Source organism: Podarcis filfolensis (assembly GCF_964270895.1).
Source record: "Podarcis filfolensis genome assembly, chromosome: 15".
Lineage (NCBI taxonomy): Eukaryota > Metazoa > Chordata > Lepidosauria > Squamata > Lacertidae > Podarcis > Podarcis filfolensis.
In genome coordinates, this window is record NC_139618.1 from 5,583,253 (window position 1) to 5,595,960 (window position 12,708).

A 12,708-nucleotide genomic window follows, 5' to 3' on the forward strand; every position below is an offset into this window, starting at 1 on the left:
AGTCTTCAGTTCCTCACATTTCCACATTAGTTTGAGATATTCCTCATGAAAATTCATTTGCACGAATTTATTCTACTATACACATGATTGTATGCAAGCTGGCCTAATACACACATTTTTGCAAAGAAATGTCTCCTAAAACAGTGTCATTTTAAACGTTATTTTCAGAAATATATGCATTATTATGCACACTTTTCTGCAGGATACACACTACTTGTGGTTCTCGTCCAAATCCCCTAGAGCTCCACCCAAAGATCCTGATCCACCAGCTCTGCAATGCAGAGGGCATTCTGTGATTGTGTGGCAAAAAGCAACATGGTGGGTGTTCCTCCAATGAGCACCCATCTGATATCAAACTTCACTGAGGACCCGACAGACAGGTCCAATCCAGGCTCAACTTTAATCACACAAACATCCCAGCAATGTAGCCAACCTAAAGAAAGGGTGGGAAACCTGTGGCCCTCCTGAGGTTGCTGGACTCCAACTCCCATCACCTCTGACTATTGCCTATGTGGCTGGGGCTGGTGGGAAATGAAATCTGACAGCGACTGGAGGGCCACAGGTCTCTTGCCCTTGCCCTTGCCCTGGGACCATGCACACCACCTGCAATATCTATACCTGAGAAAGCCACTCTTCATCTTCTTGCCCACTGTGGTCTGATGCTAAGCTGTCGTAAGATTCGTGCCGTGTGATCGGTCCTGGACTTCCCAGAGGAACCACTGTGTAAAAAAAGAGAAAGGGGAAAGGAATGAGAGAGGGTCAAAATAATGTCCAGAAGACGCATGGCATAGTTCTGTAGCTCAGGCTGAGCCTGGGTGCGAGACATCTTGGGAACGGTGTGTAAGAAACCATAAGGAAAGCCTGCTGAATCAGGCCAATGGTCCAGTATCCTGTTTTCACAGAGGTGAACCAGATGCCTTTGGGAAATCCACAAGCAGGACCTAAGCACAAGAGCACTCTTCCCTCCTGCCATTTCCAGCAACTGGTATTCAGAAGTGTTCCTGCCTCCGACCGTAGAGGCAGAGCATTGCCATCTTGGCTAGTGGCCATTGGTTGTCTTACCCTCCATGAAAATACAAGCAGCGCCCACTGTATCAGAACTATGGACCATCTCATGCAGGATCCTGCTTCCAACTTTGGCCAAGCAGATTCTTGTGAAAAGCCCCCAAGCAGGACATGAAAGCAACAGATCTCCGTCACTACAAGTCCTTGGCATCTGGTGTTCAAAGATATATTGCTCCTCACCCCTGCAGTTCAGTATAGGTACTATGGTTAAAGGGAGCTGACAACTTTGAGTGTTACAGAGATGCCACACACCTAAGCAGATAAGAGGCTTTCCCATCACCTGCTACCTGATCCTTTTAATGGGAGATGCTGGCCAAACAGACTAATTTCCAGGTTAAGTGTAAAGCCCAGCACTTTAAACACTTAGAAATTAACCAATACTTAGTTTTGGTTTGGACATCACAAGCAAACAAAGAGGGAAGGGACTGCGGCTCGGTGGTAGAGCATCTGTTCTGCATGCAGAAGGTCCCAGGTTCAATCCCTGGCCTCAGGGATTGGGAGAAATCCCTGTCTGAAGCCCTGGGAGAGGCTGGGAGAGACTTCCTGTCTGAAACCCTGAAGAGCCACTGTCAATCAGGATAGGCAGAGCAGTACTGAGCTAGGTGGACAAAATGTGTCTGTTAACTTTTCAAACATAATATAATTAACTTTAAGAATAGCATGAACCAATACAAACAACAAATATTAGGTCCTGATCACCAAGTACAAAGTAAAATTGCATTTGTGATGTGCATAAGGCAAAAAATAATTGTGGAATGTTAAGTTAAATAACTAAGCCAAAAAGATGTATGAGTTACAGGGAGTCTAGGTTCCTCCGGGCGACAGTTAATAAAATCAATAAATATAAACCAATCAGCATCAAAAGTATATTTTTTTCTGTTTCTCCACACACCACTCTACAGTGCAATGTGTCTGTAACTTTGCTTACCGTTTTCTCTGTTCACTTTAGGGGAAGAGCCATTGCTCAGTGGAAGAGCATCTACTTTGCAGGGGTGGATCTGCTCTGAAACTAAGGGCGCTTAAGTTCCAGGGCCCCTCATTCCAGAGGCGCCCCAGAAGCAACTTTATTCCACGTTGCTTAATTTTTTTTGGAGTCTAGTAGACCCAATTTGAGTCACATGGCTCAAATTGATGATTTTGTTGTTGTATATATTTCAACAACCCCAAAGTGAGTAGCACATGTGTTTTAAAGGTGTGGTGATTTGTCATGGAACAACCCCATTGAAGAAGATAACAGGTCATACCCAGAACTCATTTCCGGTTGTGAAGGGGCCCCTATGACAGTTCAAGCTACAGAGCCCCCCAAAATGTAGGTCTATCACTGCTGCTTTGCATGCAGAACATCTCTGGTTTAATCCCTGGCATCTTCAGATACAGCTGGGAACACCCTCTGACTGAATTCTCGGAGACTCCCAGTCTGAAATCTTAGGGAGCTGCTGCCAGTCAGAGTAGACAATGCTGCCCTAGATGGACCAAGGCATTTGGATGGGGTATATGGCAGCTTCCTCTGTTTCCGTTCAAACTAGCTGCTTGTGTCCTCCAGCTGGCAGTGACAAAGGAGCATGGCGAAACAGCTTCAAGTAAACCTGACAGCTCCAGAGCCGTCTCACCCCTTGACAAGCGCCACCGTCAACGATACAGTGCCCGCCGCAAAGTTTTCAGAAACTGTCCACTTTAGGAGACGCAGGAGCCAAGCTAAGCCGCAGTGACAAACCGCCTCCTCGGGCAGTGCTGGGCAGGCCGCCCTCGTAAGCACAGCGCTTCTCCCCTGGCCTAGGGAGTCATAACCATCAAGCCGCCTTGACGTTAATGCAACTTATTTGAAGCTGCCTTGACAATTAAGTTGGCCGAGATCTTTTTGGCAGGTGGGAGCAGATGATTTACATCTCGGCAGCAGCTGTTTTGCCAAACAGCCATATTTTATCACCGTTAAGTGAAATCTATAACCGAAAGAATACAGCCGCGAGGAGCCTCCCCACCCTGCCTCTAATCAGGACACCTCGGGGGACAGGGGATTTGTCCGCCGTCTGGGGACGTCCGGAATTCAGGGCGACGTCATGTGTGTGGGAATACCGGGGGACATGAATGGGTTGCCAGAACGAGGAAAGATCGGGATTAGAGAATGACGGGGCTGTGGGAAAAGAGGGAAGTTTTAATGTTGGCTCCCAGCCGATTCTCCCTTGGTCATTAAAATGAGTGTCAAGTGAGCTTACGGTACGGTCAGTGCCTGTCCTGTTGAGGAAAGAGTAGAGGCTTCAAAATCTGTCTTCTTGCAGGGAGGGAATGGGCTGTAAACCTCGAGTCCTTTTTGACATTGCTTCTTAAGGGACACAGATCTTCTAAGATCATAAAAGATGCTGTAGCTCAGGGGCTGAGCACCTGCTTGGCATGGAGAACTTCTTGGGTTCGATGCCCAGCGTATCAAGGAAGAGCTGTGAAAGGCTCTTTGCCTGAAAGCCTTGGGAGAGCTGCTGTCCGTCAGGGTAAACAGTACTGAGCTAAACGGGCCAATGGCCTCACGTGGTATAACTAATTTAACCATGATGCTGTTTTAATGGGAGTGTTTATTATATATTTCAATTACGGATGTTTTAATGGAGCTGCTTTGCTATGTATTTTGACTACAGGTAGATGTATTTTTGTAACTGGTTTTATTCCTGTCATTTTGTTGTCATCTGTGAACAAGACGTTGCATTCGCTGGAAAAGAAAGACAGGGAAACATGGGGACTGGGGGTGTTGTTGTGAGGTGGCACACAGGCGAAAGATTTATACGATCTGAAGAGAAGCCAGAGGTGGCACATAGGGACCCTCAAAGCTTACAGTATCTCAGAGGAAGGCCCTTGTCAGGGGATGAGAAAATACTGCAACGTTTTGCCGAAGTGCAGGTCCCGCTTGTCTCAATTAGAACTAAAAAGCACAAAGAATTTATAAATGAACCAGCTTTAGAGTCTGCATATTGTGAAGAAAAAGGGGGGGGGGCGGAAGAGTGGGGAAAGAACGAGGGAAATGTTGCTTCAGGGGTAACTTTGACGTGTGAAGTTTCTGCCCACTCCCATTTTTTATAACGGTGCTGTAAACTAGTTAATAATGGGAAAGAGACACATATAGGACCGTAAATAGATGTTGGCGCCTCTATAAATCCATACACTACGTGCGTTGTTGTTGTTAATTACTTGCAAATCTTAATGTTAGCCACAACTGGTTGAAAGTAGCCCCCATTGATTTCAAGTAAGTGTGCTTACAACCACAGCCAAAATTCTCCCTCTCTCTCCTTTCGATTGCTGCTGTACTGCCCTGTCTCCTCCAAATCCAATAGCCTTCTCTGCCATAGCAAAAAAAAAAAAAGGGGGGGGGAGACTGCAGATAACACTACTGATTCTTGTGGTTCCAGTTTCAAACGACAAGTAGAGACCCAGCAGCAAGAGGTCACAGTGCGGCATGCTCCCGTTTCTCTGTTCCAGCCAGTCATCCAACCACACACCCACTTTCGGGATACTCCATTCCATCTCATTCACCCTGATTTCCATTACCCCCACAATTCAGCATTCTGTGGTTACTAAGCATGCTCAGTATACACTGGGCTGCAAACAGTTGGGTTCCCTCGAACATGCTGCTATTCTCCCTTTTGTGTCCCAGAAGCATCGTTTTGGCTATGCAAAGCTGCTAATAACTCAGTGCCTGAGTTTGGTATTAGTAATTAGAATGTACATTAAGAAGCCGCTTTGCATTATCTATATGTAACTATCTATCTATCTATCTATCTATCTATCTATCTATCTATCTATCCACACACACAAGTTAAGGCAGCTTTGGCCACACATGGCCAAGGAATGGGTGGGGCTATTCAAAGGAGGTGGGGCTACGGAGGTTTTACCATGCTCAAAACACCTGTGCCATCACAAAGGATACCAGGGCAGAAACAGAAATTAGTGTGCACATCATAGACAATGGCAATTCTATTGTGCCATCTTCAGAGCACTGAGAGGCTGCTTTTCTATATGCAGATCCTTTTCTGCTCATGGGATAGCCTCCAAACCATGTGATCCTGCACCCACCCTGCCAGCAATGAACTTTTGCCACCTCATCTGCTATTTGCTTGAGCCAGGCCAACAACCAGGAGGGTGAATAGTTTAGTTCAGAGAGTTGAAGATGACAGGGCAGGGCCGTCACTAGCATTCAGTCCAGGAACGGCTTTAATGTCACATCTGCTGTTTGTGTGAATGAGGGCTTTGTTTTTCCTGCTGGCTCATGGCTGACCTGGAGAAATGCATACTTTTTAACAACTCAGGCGCTTGGAGGCAAGCTTGATATTCAACACCATTTTTTTATTGGGGGGAGGGGGCCAAACAGAATTCACTTTGTCAAAGTCACCAGGACTGGGGTGCAAGTGGGACCCCACAGTGGCTACCTTGGCTTGTGCAGGCTGCTCTTCTAGCGTGGTCATGTTTCCTACTCTATGGAGGAACAGCCCTGTCATGGAAGGGCTACCCAGCCCAAGTCCAGTTTTAAAATAAAGAACCAAAAGGAGGCAGAGCAGCAGGAGGCGCCCTCAACCATCAACAGCACCTGGAGAGCAGAACGAGCAGGCACAGAGATCCCCTGAACATAGCCTTCCCCCCTATGCTGTGATGGATTGCATGGCTATTTAAATTTTTGGAGATTTGCATTTAGAGCGGGCATAGGCAAACTCGGCCCTCCAGATGTTTTGGGACTACAACTCCCATCATCCCTAGCTAACAGGACCATTGGTCAGGGATGATGGGAACTGTAGTCTCAAAACATATGGAGGGCCAAGTTTGCCTATGCCTGATTTAGAGATTCGGCAAAGGGTCTTAGCTTGGTGGCAGATCATCTGCCCGCGTGCAGAAGGTCCCAGGTTCAATAGGTAGGTCTGGGAGTGTCCTCTGCTGACACCAGTCAACACTAAGCTAGAAGGACCAGTGGCCTGACTCAGGGTAAGTCAGTTTCCTACATCCCTATCAGTACTTACAAATCAGGATATGCAAATTCTGTGCAAAATCTGTCCCCTCTGCTCTCTTTTTTAAGCGATGCAGTTCCTCCTCTTTCTGCAATGCATTAGAGGCTGCTGGATCCTGGATTAGATTATGTGATCTAGCAAGGCTCTTCTGATGCTCTTATCTTTGGGATCTTTTTTCCGATGTATTTTTTTATTTATCTGGATTTATGAAAAGAAAGCACAGAAGCCACATCAGTGGTACATAAAGCAGCTAAAAGGGTGCTGAACAATTGCGGCCTGATCCCTGCAGGAGCAGAACCACACGGTGCTGCAGCGATTGAAAACGACAAAGCAGCCCAAATCCCTAAAAGCAGCACATCTTGCTCGTGTGATCCACTGCAGCTCTTCCTTGCCCTCCGACACAAGGGGACAATAGATGCTCAATTATTAATCTTTTCAGGTTTTCTATCAGCAGCTCAATGCAGAGATCTGGTTTCCTTTTCCTCTCATTACATTCCTCCCAGGAGAACAGTCACAGACAGGGTATAATTACGAAACAGACATCTCTGTGTGCTGCAGAGAGATCTTTGACATGGTGGGTTCTCGACGACTGCAGGTGTGTTGCTTCCCCCCCCCCCAGAAGAAACTCAGTGTTGTGGAACCATGCTGAACTTAAATAGAGATAGAGGTAGATATATAGGTATCTAGTAAGCTGTCGTTTCAATAGGGCTGCTGACTCAAAATTGCCAGAATCCAGGATATATGTGTATGAATGCGTGTGTTCACTGACATTCACATTGGATGATGACCTGGGAAGATTGAAATAAAACCAGGCAAAGCACACCCTCATCAAACAGCTGAGGGGCAAATTGGCACCACCCCACTCTGTACCAGAGGGGCAACTGAACGTTGCTTCCACATGGGATAGTATCCTCCACCACACCTGAGGGCAGCAAGCTAGCTTGGGCAAGGCAAGACAAGCTACCGGCGGCACAGGAAAACTGCCTTATATCGAGGGTCAGGCAATTGGTCCATCTAGCTCACTATTGTCTACAGGGACTGGCTAACCCAGGAGATAGTCTGGAAGACCTTTTGGATCACACATGGTCTTAGTCCAAAGAGGAAGTCTCACATAGCCCTTCCTGTCCAGGAGAGTCCATTGGCTAGCTTGAATGAGGCTGATTCACTGCCCAAGATGATGATGATCCGAAATGCAGTTCTGCTCACTCACTATACTGAGAAGCTGCCCACAAAAGTGAAGTTTCCCATTTCTAGCCCCAAGAACTCCTGATGCTTGCAGCCTCCCCAACAACTTTGCTCCTCGGGAAAAGGAAAGACACTGGCGTCCACCCACGGGACTGGAGGGCCTGATGCACACACGCATTTGGACCAATCTCATTATTTAAGTCGACATTGAACGTCAGGGCTTCCCCGGGCTGCCTCTAGACACCTCAGATGGAGAAGGAGGAGGGGAAGGCATGAGGCGGGGGCAGCAGCAGTAGCAGCAGCAGCAGCAGCAGCAGCAGCAGGGGGTGCCATTTTCTGTTTTGCCTCAAGCGGCAAAACGTCTTAAGTTGGCCCTGGTGGCCCTGGATCAATAATCACCTTCACCGCACATGACTATCAACCGTCAAGGTTCCCAGGAAGCAGATTTTGGCAAGGGGGAGATCAGCTTGGCCCCATCCATTGGCCAGTGAAGGAGCAACTGCAGGGAGCCGGCTTCTGCTCTCGGTGTCAGAAAGAACCCCCAGCGCTAACTGCTAGGTGCTCTACGACTGGAGAGCAGAAGGAAGGCTCTTGCTGTCCTCAACCATCCGCCAAGGGACCCGGGGCTATTAGGAAGCTGCTCCTTCTACTTCCCAGGGATATCATCTTCATGAGGGGAAGACCTGCTTGGTTCCATCCATCGCCCAGTGAAGAAGCAGCTGCAAAAAGTTTGCTTTGCCACTCCCTACTCTGAAAAAGAACACACTATAAGATCTTTTTAATCTATGCAATAGTGCTCAAAGTTGGCTTTCCACCCTCCTCCCTCCCAATCCCCTTTCCTTTTGTGTTGCGTCCTTCAGATTGTAAGTCTGTGGGCAGGGGACGGTCTCATTTTTAAAAAACTGTTATAAACTTCTCTGGGGGTTTATCAAACAAACAATAAAGAAGTGTTTAGTGAGCTGACCCTCCTGCCTGCAGTGCATTTAATGCACATGGCTGGGGAGTTACAAGATGTGCAGGCCTACCCACATTCTGCAAGTCACTTTTTTTTTTAAAGCATCTGTGAGGTCAGGACCAAATTTAGTACAAAAAGGCATACAGACGGCATCCCTTGTGAAAGGCACCCCTGTTAAGATTGGAGCTGTGTGAGCAACATGCAACTGAGTAGCGTTGGGTTTTTTAAGCACAGAGAGCCTGCAGCCAAAGATCCAAACAGCGGCAACAAATACATTCTTCTCTTGTGTTGGAGAATAAACTCAGGGGCGAGGGCCTACTGTGAAATCAGCCTGATGGGGCCATCTTTAAAGAGTTACGGAAGAGGTAACTTCTTTCTATAATTCACCGACTTCAAAAGTATGTTTGACATTATTGTCGGGAAAATTATGTTAACCATGGATTACTGTTACAATCAAAGTATGTAGTGAGAAGTCAAGAGGCTTAGTAGTAAATTTTCAAAGCGGAGCGCGGGGATTTAGCCGTTTGACTCCCATTAGCGTCAGGAGGGCTCGCACAGCTAAACCCTCGCACGCCGCTTTGAAAACTGACCTCTCCGCATTGATGGAAACCCCCCTCCCCAAACGCTCTCCAACCACCACCATCTTTTTTAAGAAGTTCCAGATGACCAAGCGAGAGCAGCAAAAAAGAACCATTTCAGCATGTTATTGTTGTTTGTAGGCATCTGAAAGTTATTTTAATTCCCCCCCCTACTGCCCTCAGAACTACTCCCAGCGTTTGAGAGCCACACAGGGGACAGACCAGTGTTTACTACCGAGATACAACGAACATGGACACACCCAGAGCCACAAAGGGGTGTAAAGATCGCAGCAAATTTCTCACATCTGCATAAACAGTCCCAAGTTGATGACTACATCTTGGTTGGGTCTGTTTATGAAACGGCTGCACAGAGCAAGGGGGGAGCGTTTTCTGAGCCCCCAGAGAGGCTCCACCTGTCCGAGATAGTTCGGCTCGATGGAAGAACGGAAGCCTGCCCTGTTTCTACTCATTTTGCTCTGTCATACGCTCGGCAAAAGGAATTATTTGTACTTCCTTTCACCACTTAACCTCTCTGTCTTCAGGAAAAGGGCAACACAGTCAGGTCTTAAGGAGAGGGAGGGGAAACCCTCCTTTTTGTTTCCCCATGGGCCGTGGACGCTGACGTTTCCACTTACAAACGCCTTTCAAGTAAACGAGAGGTAATGCAGGCTGGCTCGCGAAAGGTTGTGTTAAGACACGGAAGTGCTTATCGCGGTGACCTTACCACTTAATATGAGGAGTCTTGGGCTGCGACATGGGGCCAGGTTTCCGCTCCTTGAAATCACCGTACATTCGGTTTCACAGAAAGTGTTTGGGGCGGGGAAATGATTGATTGAGACAACCGCTTTTGATTTCACCAGAGTGAAACACAGGGACTTGCACTTATAATGAGTCGAACTATCAATCCACCTAGCTCAGTACTGTCTGCACTGACTGGCAGCAGCTCTCCAGCATTTCTGGAAGGGGGCTCTCTCCCTGCCGTACCGGGAGGTGCTGGGGGGTGACCCTGGGGCCTTCTGCAGGCTGTGTACCTTCTGTAGTGGGCCATGGAAGTGAGCTTTGCAACTACAAGTTATTTGTCAGGTGAAGTTTTCCAATGGGGCTGAGCCAAAGCAACTTCCTCCATTTCGCGCCAGCTTTCCCGAGCACCAAAAACTGCTTCCCTTTCCCGAATACATATTTGGATCACTCTGGTGCTGTTCTCCTTGACACCCCATCTTCCTTCCTGGCCACGGAGCCCTGTTAGCTCTGGGGACTCCATGCCAATGTCATTCCCATTGCCAAGTCTAAAGCAACAACGTCAATAGGATCTAAGATTAGGTGTGGTTAAAAGAAGCAGTGATGAACTCAACAGTTTCAGTAGCTCCTTCAACTGCAGCAAATGCGCTCATACTGAAGGCAAACACTGATATCAGAGGACATTTGGCGCAACACTAGTTCTGAGCAAAAACTGAAAATCGAAGAGTCTACATCAGGGGATAACCAGTGTGGTGCCCTCCAGGTGTCATTGTACTACATCTCCCATCATCCCTGACTGTTGGCCATGCTGACTGGGCATGATGGGAATCGGAGTCCAACAATATCCAATGCTGGCTATTGCTGTGCTGCATGCCTAGGTGAATGGTAATCTGAAGAATATAAGTTGTGAGCACTCAGAATGGTGTCAAAGCTTAAGTCACCAGTGGGTCCCCAACATTTTCCCCAGGAGAACTGCCACATAGGTGGACGCAGGTGTGAGACGCCCTGAAACTCCGGGTCAGGAAGACTTCGCCCTTGGAGAGCCAGCTTTCCATTCCATCTCGTAACTGCAACGTGTTCCTGAAAATCTGGTACAATCTCGTCAAAGGGACACAAGTCAAAGGTGCCAATGTTCACTGACTCACCAGTTCAGGTCACCACATATTTCCAAGTGTGAAATTAGAGCAACCGACTCTGGGTTGTATCCAGTGCGAGCAGTGGCGTAGCGTGGGTTGTCAGCACCCGGGGCAAGGCAAGTAATTTGTGCCCCCTAACCCATGGATTTGCGCCCCCTAACCCGTGGATTTGCGCCCCCTAACCCTAACCCCCAGATGTTGCGCCCGGTGCGGCCGGCCCCCCCTGCACCCCCCACGCTACGCCACTGAGTGCGAGTCCTGCTTAGAGTAGCCCCAGTGAAAATAATGGACAAGACCGACTTGGGTCCATTAATTTCAGTGTGTCTACTTTTAACTCCTCTGCTTCTAAGTTTGTGTTGAGCAAATAAACCCTATAGTTTTGTAAGGATTCTAAGGTCTTTATATGCAGGAGAACTAAAATCTAGTCCAGAAAGTAACAAGTCAGGCTTTCAATTAGCTCATGTTGACTGCTATGTCGTCTTGACAACAATGATGCCTGGCTTAATTACTGTATCTAAACCAAGTCTAATTCTGGGAAGCAAAAGCAAAACTCACTAGAGGTAACATTTCATAGCAAGCTTAAAAAAAATGACATCGAAAGGAAGAACCGAGACAATATGAATATTTAGCTTTCTCCTTGGACAACACAAGGCAATGCATATTACATCGCTCTGTTGTTTACCAGAAGTTACAAAATGTTGAAATGTGGATAAAGCACCATCAGTTTCTTATTGTAAAAGCACAGCTACTATTTAGACCAGAAGAGGCAGACGGTGGGATTGGTTCAAATAGGGATAGTCTTCAAATAACGCCATAGAGATTCAGGGCAAAACTGTACATTGCCACCAGTACAGCATGTGTTTCTCCATACTCCTTCCACATTACCGCGGGGCTTAAACTTCAAGCTGGTCTAGCCAATGTGCTGTCCTCCCTATGCAAAATGTATGGAGATGTGTGCTCTCTTTTGTCCTTTTCTGGCAATGTGCAAGTGGCCACCTTAGCTGGGATTAAAGTCGACTGGCCATTCATAACCTAGAGAGCCTAAGTCCCCTGGTTTGCTGAGAGATCAGAGGACAGGTGGTGCAAGGGAAAAAGAGCCCCCCCACCTCTTCCTCAGTGCAAAGGTGGATATGGTTACCTGAAATATACCTTGCTCACCATGGCAGAATATTCTTCACAACACATAGCTGTGAGAGAATGCCGGTTGTCAGCTATGGGCCGCTCTCAGTTCACACTGGGCAAAATGAGGTCCAATACAAGAAACTGGGATGGCTCAGTCAGTAGAGCATGAGACTCTTAATCTCAGGCTCGAGCCCCATGTTAGGCAAAAGATTCCTGCATTGCATGGGGTTGGACTAGATGACCCTTGTGGTCCCTTCCAACTCTACAATTCTATTATAATAGGCTTGACCAACACTCCCATGTTAACTCGCTGAACCTTAGAACCTTAGTTCTTTAATCTGTGGCTTCCAGGTGTTGCTTGACTACAACTCCCATCATGCCCAGCTAGCTTAGCCAATGGACGATGGGAGTTGTAAACCACCAACATCTGGGGGTCTAGGTTGAAGAGCACCACCCTGGACTATGCCCCACCCTTCAAATCATCATGTTTCATGGTAGACAAGTCAACGTGGAAAGAGATCCTTGTAGAAAGCTTGAACCCAACCATGTTGTGGCACGTGGTGTCACATCTTAACACAACAAAAATGCTCCCACCCAGCACACACGTTTCAAGATCAATTGCTCACTGCAATACCTCCCAGCAGAGATTTAATAGTGAAGATATGTCATGTAAGCTTACCAGCAAACCCTACAGCAAAAGTCAGGGGGTGATGGGGGTTAGTTTTTTGTTTGTTTGTTTTAACAAAATCTATATTTATATCATTACATTTCCTACGGTTGAGGGCAGCTGTAATTAATGGATTTCTCTCCTTCCTTTAATGCACTCATTTGTCAATTCAAAAAACACACAGCGGCCAATCAATTTTGATGTATTTAGTAAGCAATTTGTCAAAGAATGTTGCAGACCAGTTAATATATTAATTCTTGCCATCAGCCTCCTCCTAATTTCT

At 47.1% G+C, this 12,708-nt stretch overlaps 1 protein-coding gene across 12 annotated transcripts in view; it reads right to left on the reverse strand.

Annotated features, from left to right (window-relative positions):
* BCAS3 (BCAS3 microtubule associated cell migration factor) overlaps window positions 1-12,708 on the reverse strand; it is a 451,567-nt gene that overhangs the window by 222,053 nt on the left and 216,806 nt on the right. For all 12 annotated transcript variants that reach the window (XM_083587575.1, XM_083587565.1, XM_083587567.1 and 9 more), the window contains one exon: window positions 619-719. In XM_083587575.1, coding sequence (XP_083443701.1) covers window positions 619-719 — 101 coding nt within the window. The remainder of the gene's footprint in view (window positions 1-618; window positions 720-12,708) is intronic.